The sequence below is a fragment of the Xyrauchen texanus genome, chromosome 12 (genome assembly GCF_025860055.1).
Source record: "Xyrauchen texanus isolate HMW12.3.18 chromosome 12, RBS_HiC_50CHRs, whole genome shotgun sequence".
NCBI lineage: Eukaryota > Metazoa > Chordata > Actinopteri > Cypriniformes > Catostomidae > Xyrauchen > Xyrauchen texanus.
In genome coordinates this window covers 5,094,442-5,114,167 of record NC_068287.1, presented here as the reverse complement: position 1 = coordinate 5,114,167, position 19,726 = coordinate 5,094,442, and the positions used below count along the sequence as shown (strand labels likewise).

Below are 19,726 nucleotides of genomic sequence, written 5' to 3'. Positions count from 1 at the left end.
ATAGCAGACAATTCCTCAGCACATTAGCCAGAAAATTAAAAACCTGCATGACAGTGTAACAAATGCCAGCATGACTAGAACAGCAGCAGCATTTCCAGCAGTAACTACAGACTTGACAAGAAAGAGAAGACCATTGTTTCCACACAGAGCAAAAAACATGAAACGAAAGTATGGAAAGAACTTCAAAAGATGACAAACTAAATTCTAAAAATGAATGTAGACATGAAAAAATAAACTAAGGCACTGTGACAATGTAAAATATACATTTAAAATGAACTTGCTAAATGTAAGTGTGCGTATGAGAAATGAAGTGAAGGAGGCAGCTGTTTTTTGGTTTTGTTTATTTTACTATATGTATTTTTACATGCATTGTTTTACAACATCTGAAATCTGAAAAAAAAATATTAATGCCATCTTTAATTGTAAATAAAGCTAAATAAGCCATGAACGTTGTTTTACAACATCTGAAATCTGAAAAAAAAATATTAATGCCATCTTTAATTGTAAATAAAGCTAAATAAGCCATGAACGTTGTTTTACAACATCTGAAATCTGAAAAAAAAAAATATTAATGCCATCTTTAATTGTAAATAAAGCTAAATAAGCCATGAACGTTGTTTTACAACATCTGAAATCTGAAAAAAAAAATATTAATGCCATCTTTAATTGTAAATAAAGCTAAATAAGCCATGAACGTTTTACATTACTCAGCTGTCTGAATGTGTTCTGCAACAGTGATATGTTGTATATTTAAACCAATTAAATGTAACATTACTTGCTTAACTGAGATGACAATGTTTGTTACATTTTAACAATCATTTGTTATTGTGTTCAATGGCTCAGTGAACCTCTACTTAAACTGACTGATTAAAAATGGGATGACATCATCTACCACTTGTGGTCCAAACGTATGCGTCAGCAGACTAAAATGTGATTCCTCTCCCAGTTTTTCCTTTAGCAAGCGCTGGAGAGTGCAGAGTATATTCCTGTAAATATTAATGGACAGATTTGTAAGCAAGATGCAAGTTTAAAAAATCTAGATGTGGAAATCAACTTACTTTGCAACGTCTGCCTCAGCACTGGGAACACTTGCAATCATGTCTAGGTTTACGTGTCGCCCAAGCATGGCTCCCAGCTCCTGGGCCAAATCTGTGGCCTCCCCTTCACTGAGAGCAGAGAAGATGCTTATCTTTGTCTTTGCTTTCATCGGCCGTTGTTCTCGGAGCTCCTCAGGGAGATCCTCTTTACGAACCTTTAGGTAAAACCAATATGTTACTGTTTTATAAATGTTTTGCTCTAAATTAAAAGTATAGCAAATAGCTATAAGGTTTATATAGAGCATATACAAACCCTAATCAGGCTTCTTAACAGATTGTTAGACATGTTTTCTGCCATGATTCTTCTCTTCAGTTCATCTTGGGTTACAGTGTACTTTCGTTTGGTGCCTGGCACTGACAGCCCTCCCAGAACTGTATAGTTTCCTCCCTGAGCTGTTTTGTCCTCTTCTTTTTCCTCAGGTATCTTTTCTTCCTCTATACCTTATATTTTTATTTTCTTGGCTATGTTTTTCTCTTGCCCACTCACAGCAACCTTTTGCTCCTCTTCACTTTCTCCTTCTTCTGCTTTGATTTCCTCTGCTTCTCTTCCCTGTGCTGCATAAGCAAAACTCATAGTCAATTACCAGTATTACAAGATTATTGTAGCACAGGTTAAGTACATATCATCTGTCATATCAAAACAACAGAAAGTTGATGCTTGTGCACCCTATGCTGTATTTAAAATATCTTCCTAAAATGTAAGAAAATAGTGGCACGTGATTTTAGATATTTTAACTGAATTAATTTCATCAGGCTGTAATATTCATTAAAAAATAAACAAATACACCTTCTAAACTACTTCGCATTTTGTCCCTGATCTGTGCACACCTTGAAAATGCATCAGCCAGTGTAAACCCGGATGTACAGTCAAGCTCATCGATTAGTTCTTTGGGATATTGTATTATTATTATGATTATTTAAATACAGTGATTGATTACTGTTTGTCTTATATTAGATGAGTAATAAGGAAAGATGTCCCTGGGTCAACACAAGATATTTCATTATTATTATTACATAGTGGTAGATTACAGACAGTTTGTCTTATACTAGATATTGTATTGATATTATTATTTAAATACAGTGATTGAATAACCCGCATTATTGGTATTTGGTCCCATCCATGAAAGTGTTTAACTTCTCTTTTGCTAAAGGATTAGTATAAGGGTCTGCTAAACTAATGCAGGCGAAAAGTGATATAAATCAACGATCCGACGTTAGTAATGAATTAATCGGTACATTAAAGTTAATACATTACACTGATTGTAGATACAGACACGCATCTGAAATGATATATTTTAAAGAAATTGCACTTACCTCTGTGAAATGAAGTAGAGACGTTGAAGGCTGAGAAACTCAAAAAGTGGCGCTCAATCTGGATGATGCCACGTGATGAATCTGATTGGTTGATCAATTTTACAGCACCTCCCTTGTTGACCCAGGAACGCGTCTAACTCGGCAGAATCAGGACGTGCCAGTTTTTAGCCGTTGCGTCTTGCTCTCTTATAAGCGTTTTTAGACTAAAATTCTTTTTTGAATGCTTTGTCAGGAAATATGTTCAACTTGAAAATGTGTGTCTCAAGATCTTCATGTTTGGTTCCAGTCTGTTGGGTTCTGTCTGTTTGAACAGCGCCTGGTCTGGGCACATTGTCTGAGCTGCTTCACCAACGAATTTAGCCAAATTCCACTGTTATCAGGGAATATTGTTACCCTATATACAACTGTAATTAATTCAAAAACAATGTGGTATATCGTTGTTATTACAGCTTGAGTCTGGAGTAGTATAAGCATGTGGACTGCTCATTGAAGCATGAATATAATTTATATATTTAAGGTAAAAATTCAAATGTAGTTTCTTTGCTCGATTGACAGCAGTGTGCTGCAAAAAAGACCGGCCCTGATTCTAGGCACGATCGGACGATCACAGACTTGAGACGGCTGATCGATCGGTGCATCCGTCGGGTACCCGCCCATGTGTAGGACACGAAGACAGGGTTTAAGTGTCAAATACGTAAACACCATTACAAAAATTCTGGATAATATCAATAAGTCAGTGTATTGTCGTGGCTTTCATGTGTTGAAATAATTTATTACAATTCTTGAATCTAAATTAGTTGATTCTTTCCTCATAAATCAACATTAAATAAGACATGACTGGGCCCTATGTACAGTCATTCTTCTCTAATATTTGTGGGTCTTCTACACTTTAGGACTTTTTGACAAGGGAGGTAAACATAAATATCTGTCATTTCTTTCCTGTTTTTGTTCATTATTTTAGTCAGATAAAGTGTCAATGTTGTGGTCAGCATCCAGAAGGAAGCTCACTTGCACTAGTGGTCGAACGATATATCACATAGGCCAATAAATCGGCCGATATTCTGACTTTAATTATCGGCATCGTCTGATAACTTTTCATGTTTGGCTGATTTTTTTTTTTTGGGGGGCGCCAAAAATCAACTGCTTGCACGTGAAGCGACTGAGACATGGAAACGACCAGTCACAGTTAGTTTTGGTGTTACGTGCATCATGTTACTAAAATGCTCACCTGTTTCATTCTCCCTCTCTCTCCTCAACAGTTCCCTATAACTGTTAACAGTCTTGCCTAGTGATAATATCATATACTGTCTGCAAATATGCGCCTATTTTGTATAAACAAATGTAATAAACCAACCTCACACAACTTCAGCAGATCCAACATCCGGTTGAGCGCTCATTTATTTACCTCTAAAGCACGTATTCTATCAGACTCTCCTCAGCAGTTCAATTTTAACTTCCTTTTCGAATGATAAAAGGCAAATAGCAATAAAACTATATGTCATATACCGTCTGCAAATATGCACATTTCTCAATTAAACAGATGTAATAAACCAGCCTCCACAGGATGTTGGATTTGAGAAAATCCAACATCCTGTGGAGCACTCATAAATCTGCAAATATGCATGCATCTCGTTTAAAAATAGGTAATTCACGAAGTGTTTTCTTCCCGTCGAGCACCCATCTAATATCTTCATCTGAAGAGTGTATTCTATCAGCCAGAGTCAAAAACTTCAGGATCAAAAGTGTCTGTGATTAAAAATCATGATGGTCAGCCGTGACAATCCGACCCAGGCCGTTTAAACTGTCAGGAGATTGCTGCTCGTGCTGGATTCGCACAAGTGCGTAGGTGCAACTTTAAGGCTGTGTCCGAAACCGGAGGCTGTATACGGAGTTACGATGAATATAAGGTGCTTTTCAAACTGTTTGAAGACAAGTTTCCTGAAGAGTTCCATTCATTCAGTTAAGCCATTAACTGATTAGGCAGCAAGTCAGCTGCCTACATTTTCGGATGCAGCCTAAGGTGAAAACGATTCACGTGTGCTGTAAGTAAATGTCTTATTCACTATGCTCTGTATGTACAATTGGTTTGATTCTAATTTTTTTTTTAGAAAATGCGATTGCTAATGTGGACAAGTTATCCATGGTTGCTGGACTACTGTGTGTACTGTAGTTTCCTTCTTCCTAATATATTAACAATTTCTTCATGTATGAATACATTACTAAAATCTGTTGACTAAACAGAAATCAGAAGAAACTGCTATCTACCATTTAAAATACAATATAATTTTTTAGTTTTGTGTGAAATTGAGTAAATATAGTGCTAAATAAGAGTTTATAATCTTTTATATTACTTGTTTGTTAGCTTCATGTTTGTTGTTTACTATATTAAATTGTGTGATATATTGCCATTGTATCGGCTTATCAGTCACCCTGTTCTCTAGATATTGCATCGCGATTAAAACCCCATATTGCTCGACCACTAACTAGCATTAATTCAGTAAATGAAATAGTGTCGACCATTTTTCTTCTAATGTTTTTTGCATGTGTGATTAATTCGCACACAACAACAAAAAAAGACGTAATCAGCTGACATGCTGCCTAATCAGTTAACAGTTTAACCAACAGAGTTTCTGAATGAAAGGAACTCTTAAAAGCACCTTATTTTCAGTTTTCAGACTCAGCCAACTACACCGACAGATCAACGTGCGACATCCAAATTGCTTCTCTTCTCTGTAAACGATACCAGAGATAATTGAGAAGGACAATGAGGATATTTAATTTAAGAAGAAGAAAATCAGTGAGCCTACCAGCTGAAACCCAGACATATTTACATTTTTAGAGAACTGTCGGGACACACCTCCTACAACCGGGACTCGCCCGGGTCAAACCGGGACGTCTGGTCACCCTACTATTTTAACCTAGTTACACATGCTAAACTCAGCATAAAACATGTTGAAAATGTGCCATAAACACATTTATCAACACAATCTTTTACAATAAATGCTTTTGACACAACATAAAATACAGTACTGATCTACTTACTTAAAATAATGTCTTTATGGCAGTTTATAATATATTTCAGTTACTCACATTCAAAAAAACAAATCTATTTATGTCCATCATACCAGGGGGGAAAACAATGTAGTAATTCAGAAATCACTATATTTTCTCTGTAGTCACACAGTACATATGCTATGCAAACACAAAGCATGTTTCCTATTGAAGTCACACAGCAGCTCTGCTCACCCCTAACACACGTGTAATTTGTGAACCAGGCGATTCTCTTCTCATACCTTGTTGGTTTTATGTAATTTCTATTAAAGGAATTGTCAAATTTAGCACAGCAAATGTAGCAAATTTGTACGATTCTCATTGCTTTGTGCCTAATACGTGTTTGACCAATCACAGGCTGCAGCACCACCAACAGTCCTCCTTCTGTAGTTCCTCATGTGGGAAAACTACATAAAGTACTAGTTCCAGGTAAAAGTACTTCAAATGGGCATTAGTTCTTGCAGTGGGAAAGGGCCGTAAGATTAATGATTAAGTGTCTTTGAAGTCCATCTCCATTTGACTGTGGGAATGCACAAAGCCTCTTTGCCCCTTTTTAAAACCAAAATCTGACGTTCAAGTGTAAATCAACTTGTAAGAACACAATATCTCAGAAACTAGAAAAAGACTGTGTTATCAACTGTTCTAATAATGAGAAAATGTTCTTGAATGCAAAATTTGCACATGAAAATGGATTAGGTGATAGTAATAGACTGGAGTAATGGCTGCTGAATATAGTGCTTCACCATTGAGAGGATTTATTTTTTTTTTTTTAATAAATACCAGTTTAAATGCTCATTTCAAACATTAATAATATTTAGCTAAATTGCTTGTGTTTTTTGGCAGTATTTGGCAGTTTGTTGTTAATTCAATGCATCCAAGGTGAAAAGAAGCAGTTTCTTTCAAAAACAAAAATGTCCTATTGTTCTAGTGTGAATACTAAATACAATTTTCAAAAATTAAGGAATTGCACGAGTGGTTTATCAGCTATTTACTGTTGCATAAATCATATTTTTTCTTTATCAATACTTTTCCTCAAGTAAATATTTGTAATACTGTTTTCACCGCTGGTCATTATATTTAATATTCATACTGAATTAGTAATAATGATTTACAAACCCTCGTGCCGTTTTAATAGAAAAATCGCACGTTACGTCAAAACGCAAATTCTCGACAGGTTTTGCATCTCCAAAAAAATTGGAAGATGTTTGCAATTCAAATTATGATCACTTGAATGCATTTTCAAAATAGTTTTGTGCATTTACTTATCTGTATTGCTTTGTTTACAAAGGTTCAGCTCCTCTGGTTTGGTTTTAAAACTACAGACCTCAAATCTGTTAAACTTTATAAGAATGAAGATTGAACACAAACCTGTTTGTTCCTCAGTGTGTTCTGTTTTAATTCTGCACGTTTCTGGATAATCCATATCTTCACTCTCCACTTTAATAAACATCTTTACAACAGTGTCTCACAGATTTCACTTGTTTCCTGGAGTTTTGCTGATTTACAGACAACTCGCAATTGTCCCGCTTTCTACTTGAAAATAAACACTGGAACAGCGTTTAAAATCTACAATAAAACGTGTTGTTTTCACTGTAAATAAAAGAACTGAAATTGACGCATTCATTTCCATTCAGCGAGATGAATCTTCTTCGTGCCTGATGGAGAACCGCTAACTAATATTGCTCATTACCGCCACCTATTGAAAGCATGGACTAGAGACATTTTCTTCTAAATTAAGAGCATGAAGAGACTTAATATAAAACATTTATAAATACAATATTCTAAAATAAATCTGTAAGGTTGCCCCACAGTTTTAATCTCCAGGAACCTCAGAAGATTCAATTTTGTACCTTTTATTATTATTATTATTATTTATTTTTTTTCAGTATTTGAACTATTTCACTAGTAAACTTAAATGCTTGTGCATTTTATATGCACAAGCATGTATTTTTGTTATTTTGTCCACCTTTTGCATTGATTACATCCAGCAACATATACCTGGCTTGCCAAGTTCAGCCATGTACTTCACAGATGTTTCTTGCTGGTTGAGTAAATATTATCTCGGTCGTTTCCTTGAGTAGCCTATATGACAGCCTAAACAGTGTCCAACTGAAAAACATAATTATCACGATTATCTAATTTAATCATACAGGAACATTTATAACCACCTGCTTTCAACCACTCAGTGCTTTGACCAACTACTGTGATGACTTTTCAAATAGAGTAGCTGCTATATTCACTGGATGTTGCTGTTACCTGTCAATTATGCAGTACGGACAGCGTCAGTGACTTCAGTAGGCTATACAAATACACAATTTTCATACATGCTAATTTAGCCTATTTATAAAGTTTAAGTAATTTGCAGTGGAATTTAATATTTGTCCAACAAATGTTAAATGAAGCAATAATCCACGAGAGTTCGTGCTTTACATTACGTTACAGTCATTTTAACAAGGAATGCCGCACGGACTCAAGTGGCTTATTGTTTTAATACAACAAAGACAACAACAATATGATATACAGTTGAAGACAAAATTATTAGCCCCTTATGAAATTTCAATTATTTTTCAAACATTTCCCAAGTGATGTTTAACAGAGCAAGGGTATTTTAACACAGTATTTCTTATTATATTTTTCCTCTGGAGAAAGCCTTATTTCAATTAGCCTGGAATAAAATAATTATTAAAAAAAAATAAAACACTGCTAAGGTCAATATTATTAGCCCCCTTAAGAAATGATTTGTTTGATTGGCTATGGAACCCACCGCTGTTATCCAATCACTTATTAACCTAATTAATCCCCCAAGCATTAAAGTTGCACTTCAAATTGAGGATTAGTATCTTGCAAAGGTATCATCATGGCAAAGACAAAATACATTTGTTTGGACTTGAGAAAAATGATTGTTAATTCTCACAAAGTAGGAGAAGGATATACACGTTTATCAAAGTGTCTTCAGGTGTCAAGAACTGCTGTGAGAAGTATTATCAAGAAGTTTGAAGAGACCCACACAGTGGAGAACAAGACTTGCAGAGGCAGGAAGTGAAAGATTTCAAAAACCTTGGAAAGAAAACCAGTGAGAGAGGTTTCTAAAGACCCAAGAACAACTGCCAAGACACAAGTGAATGATTTAGCCAAGTCTGGGATTGATGTCTCAATGAAGACAGTCACTAGAGCCCTGCACAGGAATGGACTGCGAGGTTGCAGACCAAGAAAAACTCCACTTCTGAAGAAGAGACACCTCCAAGCTAGACTGAAGTTTGCCAAGGACAACCTAGAGAAAAATGACGCATACTGGAAACGTGTCCTTTGGTCAGATGAGACAAAACTAGAGCTCTTTAGCCATAGAGATGTTGCCTATGTTTGGAGAAAGAAGGCAGAGGCGCTCAACCCAAAGAACACCGTTCCCACAGTGAAACATGGAGGTGGGAGTATAATACTGTGGGGATGTTTCAGTGCGTCTGGAACTGGGAATCTCATCAGGGTCAAAGGAATCATTAAAAAGGAAGACTACGAGAAGATTTTGAAAGACAACCTCAGGCAATCTGGATATAGTAATATTTAGCCTATAACTTACCTGAATGACATCAAGAAAGCAGGCCTGTATGAGACCCTTGTTGACAACATCACCACTGAATGGAACTCCTGGAACATGTCTTTCCAATAGTCAACATTCTGTCTTCGACAATATCCCCACCAGCTTTCAATCCTTTGATTTGCAGTACTGTGTTCTTGGAGGACACACAGTCCACTAAGGGCATAATTTTCATCCTCACACAGAAAACACTGTAATCTATTTACATGCACATTCTTTCCAAGATCCGATCTCACTCATGGCACCAATGAAGTAAGCTGCAATGACTTCAGGTTTACTATTTGTGAAGTTAGCTTGCATCCATATAATGTGTGAAAAAACATCAATACACCCATTAACTCCAATGCCAAAAGGTGTAAGTTTATCATAAGAGTTCATGTGCCACATGTATTTTGGCCCCGGTACACTGTAATGCCTTCGCTGAGTCTTTCAGCTCTTCTCTTTTGTATGCCTTCTGGGTCCAGAGAGGATTGCACTTCATACACAAGGGCTCTAGTGACTCGCATGTCTGCTGACCTGCATCTCTCCGTTATCATCCGTTATCCATGAAGTCTCCCAGATCCTCGTAGCTGGTCAGCGATGTAGTTGATGATAGCATCAATCTAGCTAACTGGTCTAGCTAACTGTCTCCACAGATGTCTGCTCCTCTGACATTGCCATACTGAATGACGTCTCCAGAATAATGCATAAGTAATAATTTGCACATAAGTCATGATCTTGAGGAAATTTGTATGTCGTTATCTTGACAAAACAACTTTATGTTGTGATCTCGAGAAAATTAAGTCATCATCATAAGAAAACAAGATTTTGTTATGTCGTGATCACAAGAAAACAAGACAGAAAAAAGTGATAAATCATGTACAAAATCTTGACCACTCACATGAGAGAAAAAGAGTCATATCAGTAAGTTTATAAAAGCTGTTTTATCTCATTGGTCATGCCATGTTAGAATCACATGACCAGCCATACTCTACTATCTTAATCTCAGTAACCACACTGTGTTATTGGACACTGTCACTCATGGATTAAATGAATCATGGCTGCCTTTAAATAGTGAACTTCTATAATGGCAAAGGTAACTGAAAACTATTGATCTCGAATGAAGCTGCATCCTAGCCGCAACGTGTCATTGTAAGTCTAAGATGATAAAAAAAAAGATACTGAGTGTACCTGTAATCAACATTCAAGACAAAGTAGGACACAAAGTTTTAGAAGCGCTTCTCTTCATCTTCCCAGTTAAACAGCATGACAGAATCCCTCAAGGGGGAGCCTACAAGGCAGCACCGAATGTAGGAATGAGCAGGGTTGGGCTGAGCCCACCCAATCAAACATTTGGCAAACACAGTATTAAATACAATATTTCACTTTTTATGTGAATTTTATTTCAATTTGTGTATTGTTACAAACAATTTGGGGCTGTGTGTTGCAAACACTGAGGGTGGGCTGCAGACCGCCCCAACTAATCACAATATAGCCCCAGAAATTAGTAGTATTTTTATCATTGGCTGAAAGCAATGACACTTTCTACATTTTAGAGGTGCTTTATGCCACTGCGGGCAGAGATGGTCACACGAACGACAATGGTAATAACAGAAATTTTGGTGCAATACATACTATAGGTTTTTAGTGCCCATAAAGAAGCCTGGTGGTGTCTTTCGCAGTGTCCACGTGGCTTCTGTTATTGTACCACAGGCTCCCTCTTCCCACTTATCAAACATCTCCCTCTGCGCTCCAAAATCACACTCAAGGTGGTAGTGGACCAAAATTGTAAAGCACCATCCAAGCCAATATTATCTGACGGTACCATTCACAATCATGGCTGGATACAATGTTTTGAGGGACTTGAGCTTCAGTTTCCCCCGTTGAAATTAGTGATGCTGTCTTTAATTTTTTTTATATATATATTTTTACAGTGCTGTGGTAGTTTGTTGTTTGTCATTGCACTTTAAACTACTCTAAACTAACTTTGGTGCTGACATGGGATCACTTTCTATATACATCCATCCATCTAAATTCCTGGATATTTACCTAAATGACTTTACATGTTTACTTTCACTGGTAAAAATATCAATACCCTTTACTACCTTACGAAAACCAAATTCAGTAACTACACCAACACTGAAACTGAGAAAAATGGCTTGAATTATTTTGATTTTGTAGTTACTGCATTTTCACATCAAGTTTTTTTCTGAGTCTTATCATTGCAATGGACATGGGGTCTAGTTATTTCAATTACAATACTCAACCTCCCAAATAGACTTTGGTACACATGTGCATATTACCAATCACTGACACACCCCCATATCATGACAGAAACATGCAATTGACTTGATGCTGATAACAGCTTGGATTCGAAATGTGGACTCGTAAGTCCACAAAACACGATTCCACTCTCCTACTTTCCATCTCAGGTGAGACGTAGCCCACAGAAGTCAGTGGAGCTTCTTGACAGTGTTGATGTATGGCTTCTGCTTTGAATAGTAAAGCCTTAACTTACATCAGTGGATGCAGTGGCATGTCCATGATACCTGCTTGCTAAACGTAACAAACTTGTGCCTTCAGTGCCCAAATGCTTAATAAGTTTAGAAGAAGTTGTGTTGTTACACAGTGGTTACACTCGACTCTACCAACCTTTTGGAACATGTTGTAATCATCTGATTTTAAAGAAAGTGTGTATTTTTGAGGTAAAACAATGTTTTGTGGTACAGAATTATAATCAGAATGAGCTTTATTGCCACGTGTGCTTACATACACAAGGAATTTTTTTGGTGATAGGAGAAACAAGCAAGCAAGTGCACACAGAACATTACATTACTTCAAACTCTGTGTCTCTTTGCTTGACATCATAGGAAAATCAAAAGAAATCAGCCAAGAAAACATAAGAAAAAAAATTGTGGACCTCAACAAATCTGGTTCTTCCTTTGGGAGAAATTTCTAAATGCCTAAAGATACCACGTTCATCTGTACAAACAATAGTACGCAAGTATAAAACACCATGGGACCATGCAGCCATCATACCGCTCAGGAAGGAGACACATTCTGTCTCCTACAGATGAACATAGTTTGGTGCGAAAAGTGCAAATCTAAGTGGGCTTCAAATATTTATTTAGAGATTCAGCCTCCCTGATTCGTTTTTGAACATGGACACATGTCCTGTTCTTTGAAATGTCATTGTGGTGACCCATTTTCTCCACTTGATGATGTCCTTCACGGTGCAACATGGCATATCTAATGCTTTTTCTTTTTTGCACGTCTGTGCTGATTTGTACCTTTTAACAATGAGATCTCACACATGCTTTGTAGGCTTTTTGCAGACCATGGCTTTAGCAGTTGGAAAATCCCAGCGAAACGGCTAATATTCAATCTGGAGTCTTTAGAATCACAAAATTAATGACAGGTGGATGATCAGTAATTTTGAAGTCTAAATGTGATTGGTAGATTCTGAATACATTGAGAAAAATTTTATTTGTTTATATCATCTAACTCTAATTCCTACTACCCCATTCATAGGACTGCTGATTCATCACTACAGGTAATGCAATGTAGCAAAGGAGCCTTTAAGTTAGTGTTTCTTTCAAAAGAGCAATTCTATTATTTCTGTTACTCTGAATTTCATACAAATGGCATAACATATCTAGAGTTTGCTCACTACAACAACACTTGACAATGCCTTTTTCTATGATTTCTTAAAGACCTTAATTGGCGGAACCTTTTCCCACATGAAGGGCAGTGGTATGGCTTCTCTCCAGTATGCATGCTCTCATGTTGTTTTAGGATGTGTGACCGACTAAAACTCTTTCCACATTGACTGCATGTGTAAGGCTTCTCTCCAGTGTGAATTCTCAAGTGCACGTCATGGTTTCCTTTACAAACAAAACATTTCCCACAATGTAAGCATGTAAAGGGCTTTTTTCCAGTGTGACTTCTCATGTGCACATAAAAGCTTCCTCTATTAATAAAACTTTTTCCACACTGATGGCAAGTGTAAGGCATCTCTCCAGTGTGACGTCTTATGTGATCGTTAAGGTCTCCTCTCTTTGTGAAACTTTTTTCACACTGATGGCAAGTGTAAGGCTTCTCTCCAGTGTGACATCTTATGTGATCCTTAAGGCCTCCTCTTTTTCTGAAACTTTTTCCACACTGAGGACAAGTGAAAGGCTTCTCTCCAGTGTGACATCTTATGTGATCCTCAAGACCTCCTTTCTGAATGAAACTCTTTCCACACTGAGGGCACATGAAAGCTTTCTCTCCAGTGTGAATTATCATGTGCACATTAAGGGATCCTTTACATGTGAAACTATTACCACACTGAAGGCATGTGTAAGGCTTCTCTCCAGTGTGAATTCTTATATGTCCCTTAAGACTTGCTTTCTTTGAGAAACTCTTTCCACACTGATGGCATGTGAAATCATTTTTGGTTTGAGTATTGCTTTGTGAGGAATTCTTCTCAGTCTGTGAGCAACTAAAAGACTTTTCTCCATTCATGAAATGATGAGGATTCTGATACTGATGTTCCTCCTCCACTATATTCAGTTCTTCACTTTCCTCTTTCACTTCATTTGATTCTTTATATTCTTCTTTCATTTGCATCAAATCTAAAAAGAAAATATGAAAATCAATAAATGTGACATTTTATCTATTTAATTTATCTGTTTTAAATGACCAAGAAGTGGGGTATACTGTTTGTTGGCTATGCATACTGTATATGTAGCCTACATAGCATGCATTCTAAATTACATTAAACAACATTCTTCAAAGACAAAGTTGGACACAAGTCTCAGTGCTTGTTTTCTGTTATTGTTATCTTTGTAATGCAAATGCCAGTATTCTGATGAATTTCCCAAACAGCAAGTAGAGCTGAAAGCATTTATCAAATTAAAACTTGATTAGTTGCTTTTAACATAATTTTAGCTTAAAATCTATTTTATCATGCAAATATGTGATCACAGCTATATGTATGCAAAGTGTTTGCCTATTAAATTTTAAACTGCCAAAAAACACTGACAGCCATTATACTACTCTTATGTTACTCATTAATATTTATTGTTAATATATGGTCAGTACTGTTGGACCTTGAGTTGCCAGGCAGTGACACACTCCATATGGCAACAGAGCAACAGGCGAAATTCTATGGAAAATCCCTAGATGCCCAGTCTTGGATCTTTCGAGCCATCAAACTTCCTGGACATTGGCAGTGTCTGTCTGGTTAAATGAGATAAAACACCACAGCTAAACAAACTCACCGGCATACAAACAGAGGTACCAAGATTTGTGGGAGCAACACAAAACCTCCTTCTCAATCTGGCTTGTGTAAATCTAAATAAACCCCCAACCAAATGGCTCGTGCAACTGGTATACCCAGCTCGCCCATCGGCTGAAGGACAACTCCTCTCTATAGTTTTATGATCCCAAGAGAGAGAAACAAAACAGACTCCCAGCTAGAATTAACTATTTGAACTCCCTTAAGCATGGGAATCAGAATAAATCTTTGTTTCACTCTCCAAACACACAGACTGAACTTTCTTGTTTTTTCTTAAAATGTATCTTAGCTTATATCCTTGGATATGTGTAGATACATTATTAGATTTAACCTGATTATAACCCAGAAATTTGATATATTGATTCGTAAACATGCATTACCCATGTTGTAAAAACAACAAATTAACTATTATTATTTTTAATCACATATTAACATGCCATGCAACCAAACACGTGAATAATTTATGAAAGTATAATTTCATGTTGGGTATGAGAGTGAACATGGTTTCATGTCCAATATGTGAATGTAATTTTGTGTCACTTGCATTGTATACATGATATAATGTTCATGATAAAAAAATATTCCCTTTTTCGAGCAGGAAACTGGGAAGATATGTGACAATGAACCATATGATAATTATCTTGAGGAAAGAAGAGAGTTTATCACAGGTAAGAGGGTCTGCACATGATAAAGAGGTACTCAATATCAGCAGAACAGTGGGATTTGGTAATAACAGCATCGGTGTACCAAGTTCTGTTTACATAATGCAAACACCCCCACCTTTGCTTTTACCGGAGTCCACAGCCGTTCTGTCAGCTCTATGGTTATTGTGCCCCTCTAGCTCAAATCGCACTGGTTGGAATGGTGCTATTGAGCCAAGTTTCTGTGAAAACCATAACATTGCAGTCCAAAAACATTAGCTGAGTAATCCAGAGCCGTAGTTCGTAGATCTTAACATGCATGTTATACAGTCTAAAAAAAAAATGATTCTGCGAAGCTGACGGTTCACCACTATCCTTCCAGGTTTTAATAACACGTTGGACTTTGCTTGATGCAGGCCAATAATTTGCCCCTTCTGAAATACAGTAACATCTTTTCCACGACCATGGGTCTTATGTCTTCCGACATGGTTGTTTAACAAATGAGAAGCTACACACTGCATCAGTTAGGTTTAAAATCATTGTTGCCAGCTGAAACATATTAATCACTGCAATAATGTTCGAATTATAGGCTCTTATTTCAATCCAAACAGCGACCATTATTTTTTTTTGGCCAGGCAGTGTGTAATTAACATTTGATAATCCTGAATGATAAATTTATAATAGAACATATAGGCTTGCCTATCGGGACATTAACAGAAAGCAAAGGCTCAGAGCCTTCACAGCTTTTGGAAGTTTTAATTGTTTCAATTTGCTGCCCATTAATGCTCGTTCGCAACGTCTGTGTATATGTATACAAAAACACAGAAGGAAAGAAAATACTGAAAGACAGCAATACGTTTCAAACCACCTTCTTGACTAAAACAGGATGAGTGTTTTACCAGGATGTGACTCAACTATTCAACTCTGCGACAGAAGTGACGAGACATGGCATAGAGGGAATTCTTCATCATGTCACAACACTCCCAGAAAATGTAAAGGAGCAATGTCAGAGTCTCGGAGATGAGGACACCCCCAAGTTAACTTTTAAAGACTAAAGTTGAGTCCCAACATTATGTCAACCGTATTCCCATCATAATGCCCCCTTATTAAAGTAATGTAGTTTTATAAATAATAATATTAATAATGTTAAAACAAATATCAGGATATGAACCCAACATATGGGAGTAAATGTTTACTTTTTTTAATCATTTTATCTTTTATTTTGTTAGGTTTTTCAGAAGGGGACGATCCTAAATAATTATTTCTGATAACATGATTTTGTACAAAAAATACATTATTAAAAAGTGGATATTTGATTTACAGAAATATCAGTGCTACATTTTCTTTCTAATAAACGTATTGCAGTGTCATGACCATGACCTAGTGATGGTTAAATCAACATTAAAACGTTTAATCCGGTTACAGTTTTAAAAGCATAACTTTATCCCAACATATTAATATTATGCAAGTTTTAATCATAATTTGTGCTCTATGTATGCTTGATTAGTAGTGATTTATCAGTCGGACGATATTTGCCTTTAACAGATATATCGGTATCTGCGTATATATTTTCCAATATGCGCAGATATAGAAACTTTTTCAGAACATATAATGCAGAAAACAATACTTGGGGTGATTTAGAATTGGTGTCATAATGTAGTTTGTCCAGCAGAGAGCACTCCGACTCCATTGTTTACAGAGCTGACCTGACGGTGGTTCTGCAGACAGTGCGGAGTCAAGCGGTGTCTTCACGGTAAGTTGCTAACTAGTTTGTGAAACATACTGGAAAGTTAATAAACAATTACCCCATAATTTTCCCTTTTCAATATAACTAATTAATGTTAACCCTATCCTGACAACCATGTCACTCATGTTTATCACATCTGTCTGCTGTTAGCCAGCTATAGTTTGTCAGTGCATTAAGTAATGTAGCAGACTGAAAGGTAAACATCAGAGCATCTATTTGCAGCTCAGCAGACAGTGGTGCGCTGTTGGATTGTGTCTGTCTAGTGTTGATTTCACGCTACGCTGTTACCTAGTTGGTGAGATGCAATGCTGGGTAGTAAATAAACAATGTCCATCTTTTACTCTCCATGACTTTCATACCTTGTCAGCTGAGTGGAAGCCCATGTGTAAACATGCATTCACCAAACTGTTTTTTTAAGGATTCACGGTTTGGTACCCCTTCAACCGAACAATTCCAGTTAATACACACATTTACAGTGTAATGTTTAAAAGTCTGGTTTTCCACCATTTAAAGTTTCCCCTGAACTTGTATAGCAGAATACGGTGTAACACCGCTGCTGCTGTTGTTTATCTCTTGACTCGGCAGCAGCAAACCATGAGTTATTGTTTGTGACTGTTTTGTTATACATTAATAGCACAATATTGCTGATGATGTTTAGATAAGCTTAGTAATATTGGTGTATTATTACTTGAGTATTACAATGGCATTTTCTATTTATACATTTTCTATATCCACTATTCAGAGGGAAATATTGTTATTTTTCCACTAAATTTTTTTAACAGCTTGTTAATTTTCAGATCAATATTTAATATGTACAATATATGATCAGTTAAAACTAACTTTTATCTCTACATTTATTTCCTCTATCACCTAAAGATGGCTTAAAAGCAACAGCGAACAGGCAGTAATGTGTGGGACTACTTCTCCAAAGATGGTGATATGTCCGCAAAACCTGCAAAGCAAATATAAGCTTGAAAGTTGTCTCACCTGAAAGTGAAACAAGCTAAAAAATTAACTATATCGGCCACCATATCAGTAATCAGTTAATTATCCCCCTCTAAGATCGGTATAGTCTCAATCAATTGTGTAGGCCCTACGTGTAAATAAAGGATAGGGTATTTCACTCACAAAGAACACTTATAATGGTACAGTGATGTGTCTTATTCAGAATACTATACTCATTTATTCACATTTTTATCTTTTTTGACGTCCATTCAGTGGCACTGTAAAGAACATAAATCTGCTACTGAGTGTTGGGTGTGACCCATCATAATAATCAGAATCAGATTTAATTTTGCTTTTAAGTGTTGTAACAAATTACTATTTATTTTCAAGGGATTACTCTTTATAGCTATCCAATTAGCTTCTTTTCAGTCATTATTTAATTTAATCAATTAATTACACTTCCCTGTGCTACTGAGGACGTTCTGGAAGAGTATGCTCGAGTCTCTGTATGCGCTCAATAAACTCTACAGCTGCCTGCACATCAGCAGCTCTACTCAGTTGTGTGATATTGATACATTTTAACAAGAACAAGTACAAGCGTAAAGTATCTTACCTGATGTAAATTCTTTAATAAATACATCATTCTTTCTGGAGTGTGCTTCATAATTATATACTGAAGGTTCTTGCATTTTTTTGTAATTATACCCAGGGTACAAGATAAGAAATTATATTTATAAAAAAAAACACATTATAATAATAATAATAATAACATATTATAATATATTTCTGTAATTATTAGACCTAAAAGTAGTAGGTCTAATAATTTCCTTTATTATTATCAGCATTATTATTCAGTATTATATTACAATGAAATATTATTCAAGTTGTCTAGAGTACAAAAAATATTTGAGAAAAGTGGACCCTATGGCAATATTAACTCTTACAAGGTTTTTCTCAGCGCATGGTTTTATATTAAAGCCACCACATTTCCCTGAATGTAAAGAATGAAGATTGAACACAAACCTGTTTGTTCCTCAGTGTGTTCTGTTTTAATACTGCATGTTTCTGGATAATCCATATCTTCACTCTCCTCTTTAACAAACATCTTTACAACAGTGTCTCACAGATTTCACTTGTTTCCTGGAGTTTTGCTTATTTACTGACAATTCTCCCGCTTTCTACTTGAAAATAAACACAGGAACAGCGTTTAAAAGAACTGAAATTGACGCGTTCATTGTTATTCAACGCGAGGAATCTTCTTCTTTTCTAACGGAGAATCGCAAACTAATACAGCTCATTATCGCCACCTATCTAAAGCATGGCGGACATCCGGACAACACAATACTCCGATAGTAGGTTACAGCACTTTGCGGTTAAAATTTATTTATTTATTTGGTTCTTTACTTTTAAAGCTCAACTGGAGGCATGGCTTCCTCGTGGGCATGGACGAACAATGTGTGTTTACAAGACATATGTCTTCTCAAAACACATCCACAAGGTTTTACAACATAGACGTAACATCTCTCTCTTCAGAAGTCCTCTCTGTTTAGAGTGCTTGCTATTTAATTTGACAAACTAAGCCCACTCCGTACGGGCTCCCCATCATTTTACACAACTGCCTGCATTACCATAGAGAACACTAATCACCATAATGGTGAATTCAAATGAAACATTTCAATAAAATGTCCTCAGCAACACTAAATAAGAGCTAAACCAAAAATAATTATTCTGAACACATGAAAAAAATAAAAATAATTACATAATGGCCACATTGTTTTTAGAGCCATTTCAAACATCCTCCTGTGCAATACTGAGAAATAAAAAAAAATTGTCCAGATACAAATCTTGTGGTGTTTGCTGGTTTGATCTCTTGTTTTCCTGTTCATGTTGTCCCTCCCTCTTTCCATCAGTATAATCTGCTTGTTAACACCAGATGTCATCACTAATGATCAATCATTCATCACTCAGAGAGTGTACCTACTTTATTCAATTACCTGTTTGGGCAATTTAACATTCTACACTACAAAGTGTAGATTCAATACTTTATATCTGTCAAGATATAGCTATATAAAGCTGGGT

At 36.2% G+C, this 19,726-nt stretch overlaps 1 protein-coding gene across 1 annotated transcript in view; it reads right to left on the bottom strand.

Annotated features, from left to right (window-relative positions):
• The window catches only part of LOC127652973 (zinc finger protein 569-like), a 28,627-nt gene extending 9,730 nt beyond the window's left edge, over window positions 1-18,897 (bottom strand). The window contains exons 1-5 of the mRNA XM_052139426.1: window positions 18,671-18,897; window positions 12,720-13,649; window positions 1,585-1,652; window positions 1,059-1,252; window positions 865-986 (exon numbers count right to left, since the gene is read on the bottom strand). Of these exons, the coding sequence (XP_051995386.1) occupies window positions 865-986; window positions 1,059-1,252; window positions 1,585-1,652; window positions 12,720-13,649; window positions 18,671-18,752 (1,396 nt within the window). The 5' untranslated portion in view covers window positions 18,753-18,897. The remainder of the gene's footprint in view (window positions 1-864; window positions 987-1,058; window positions 1,253-1,584; window positions 1,653-12,719; window positions 13,650-18,670) is intronic.
• Window positions 18,898-19,726: the final 829 nt, after the last annotated feature.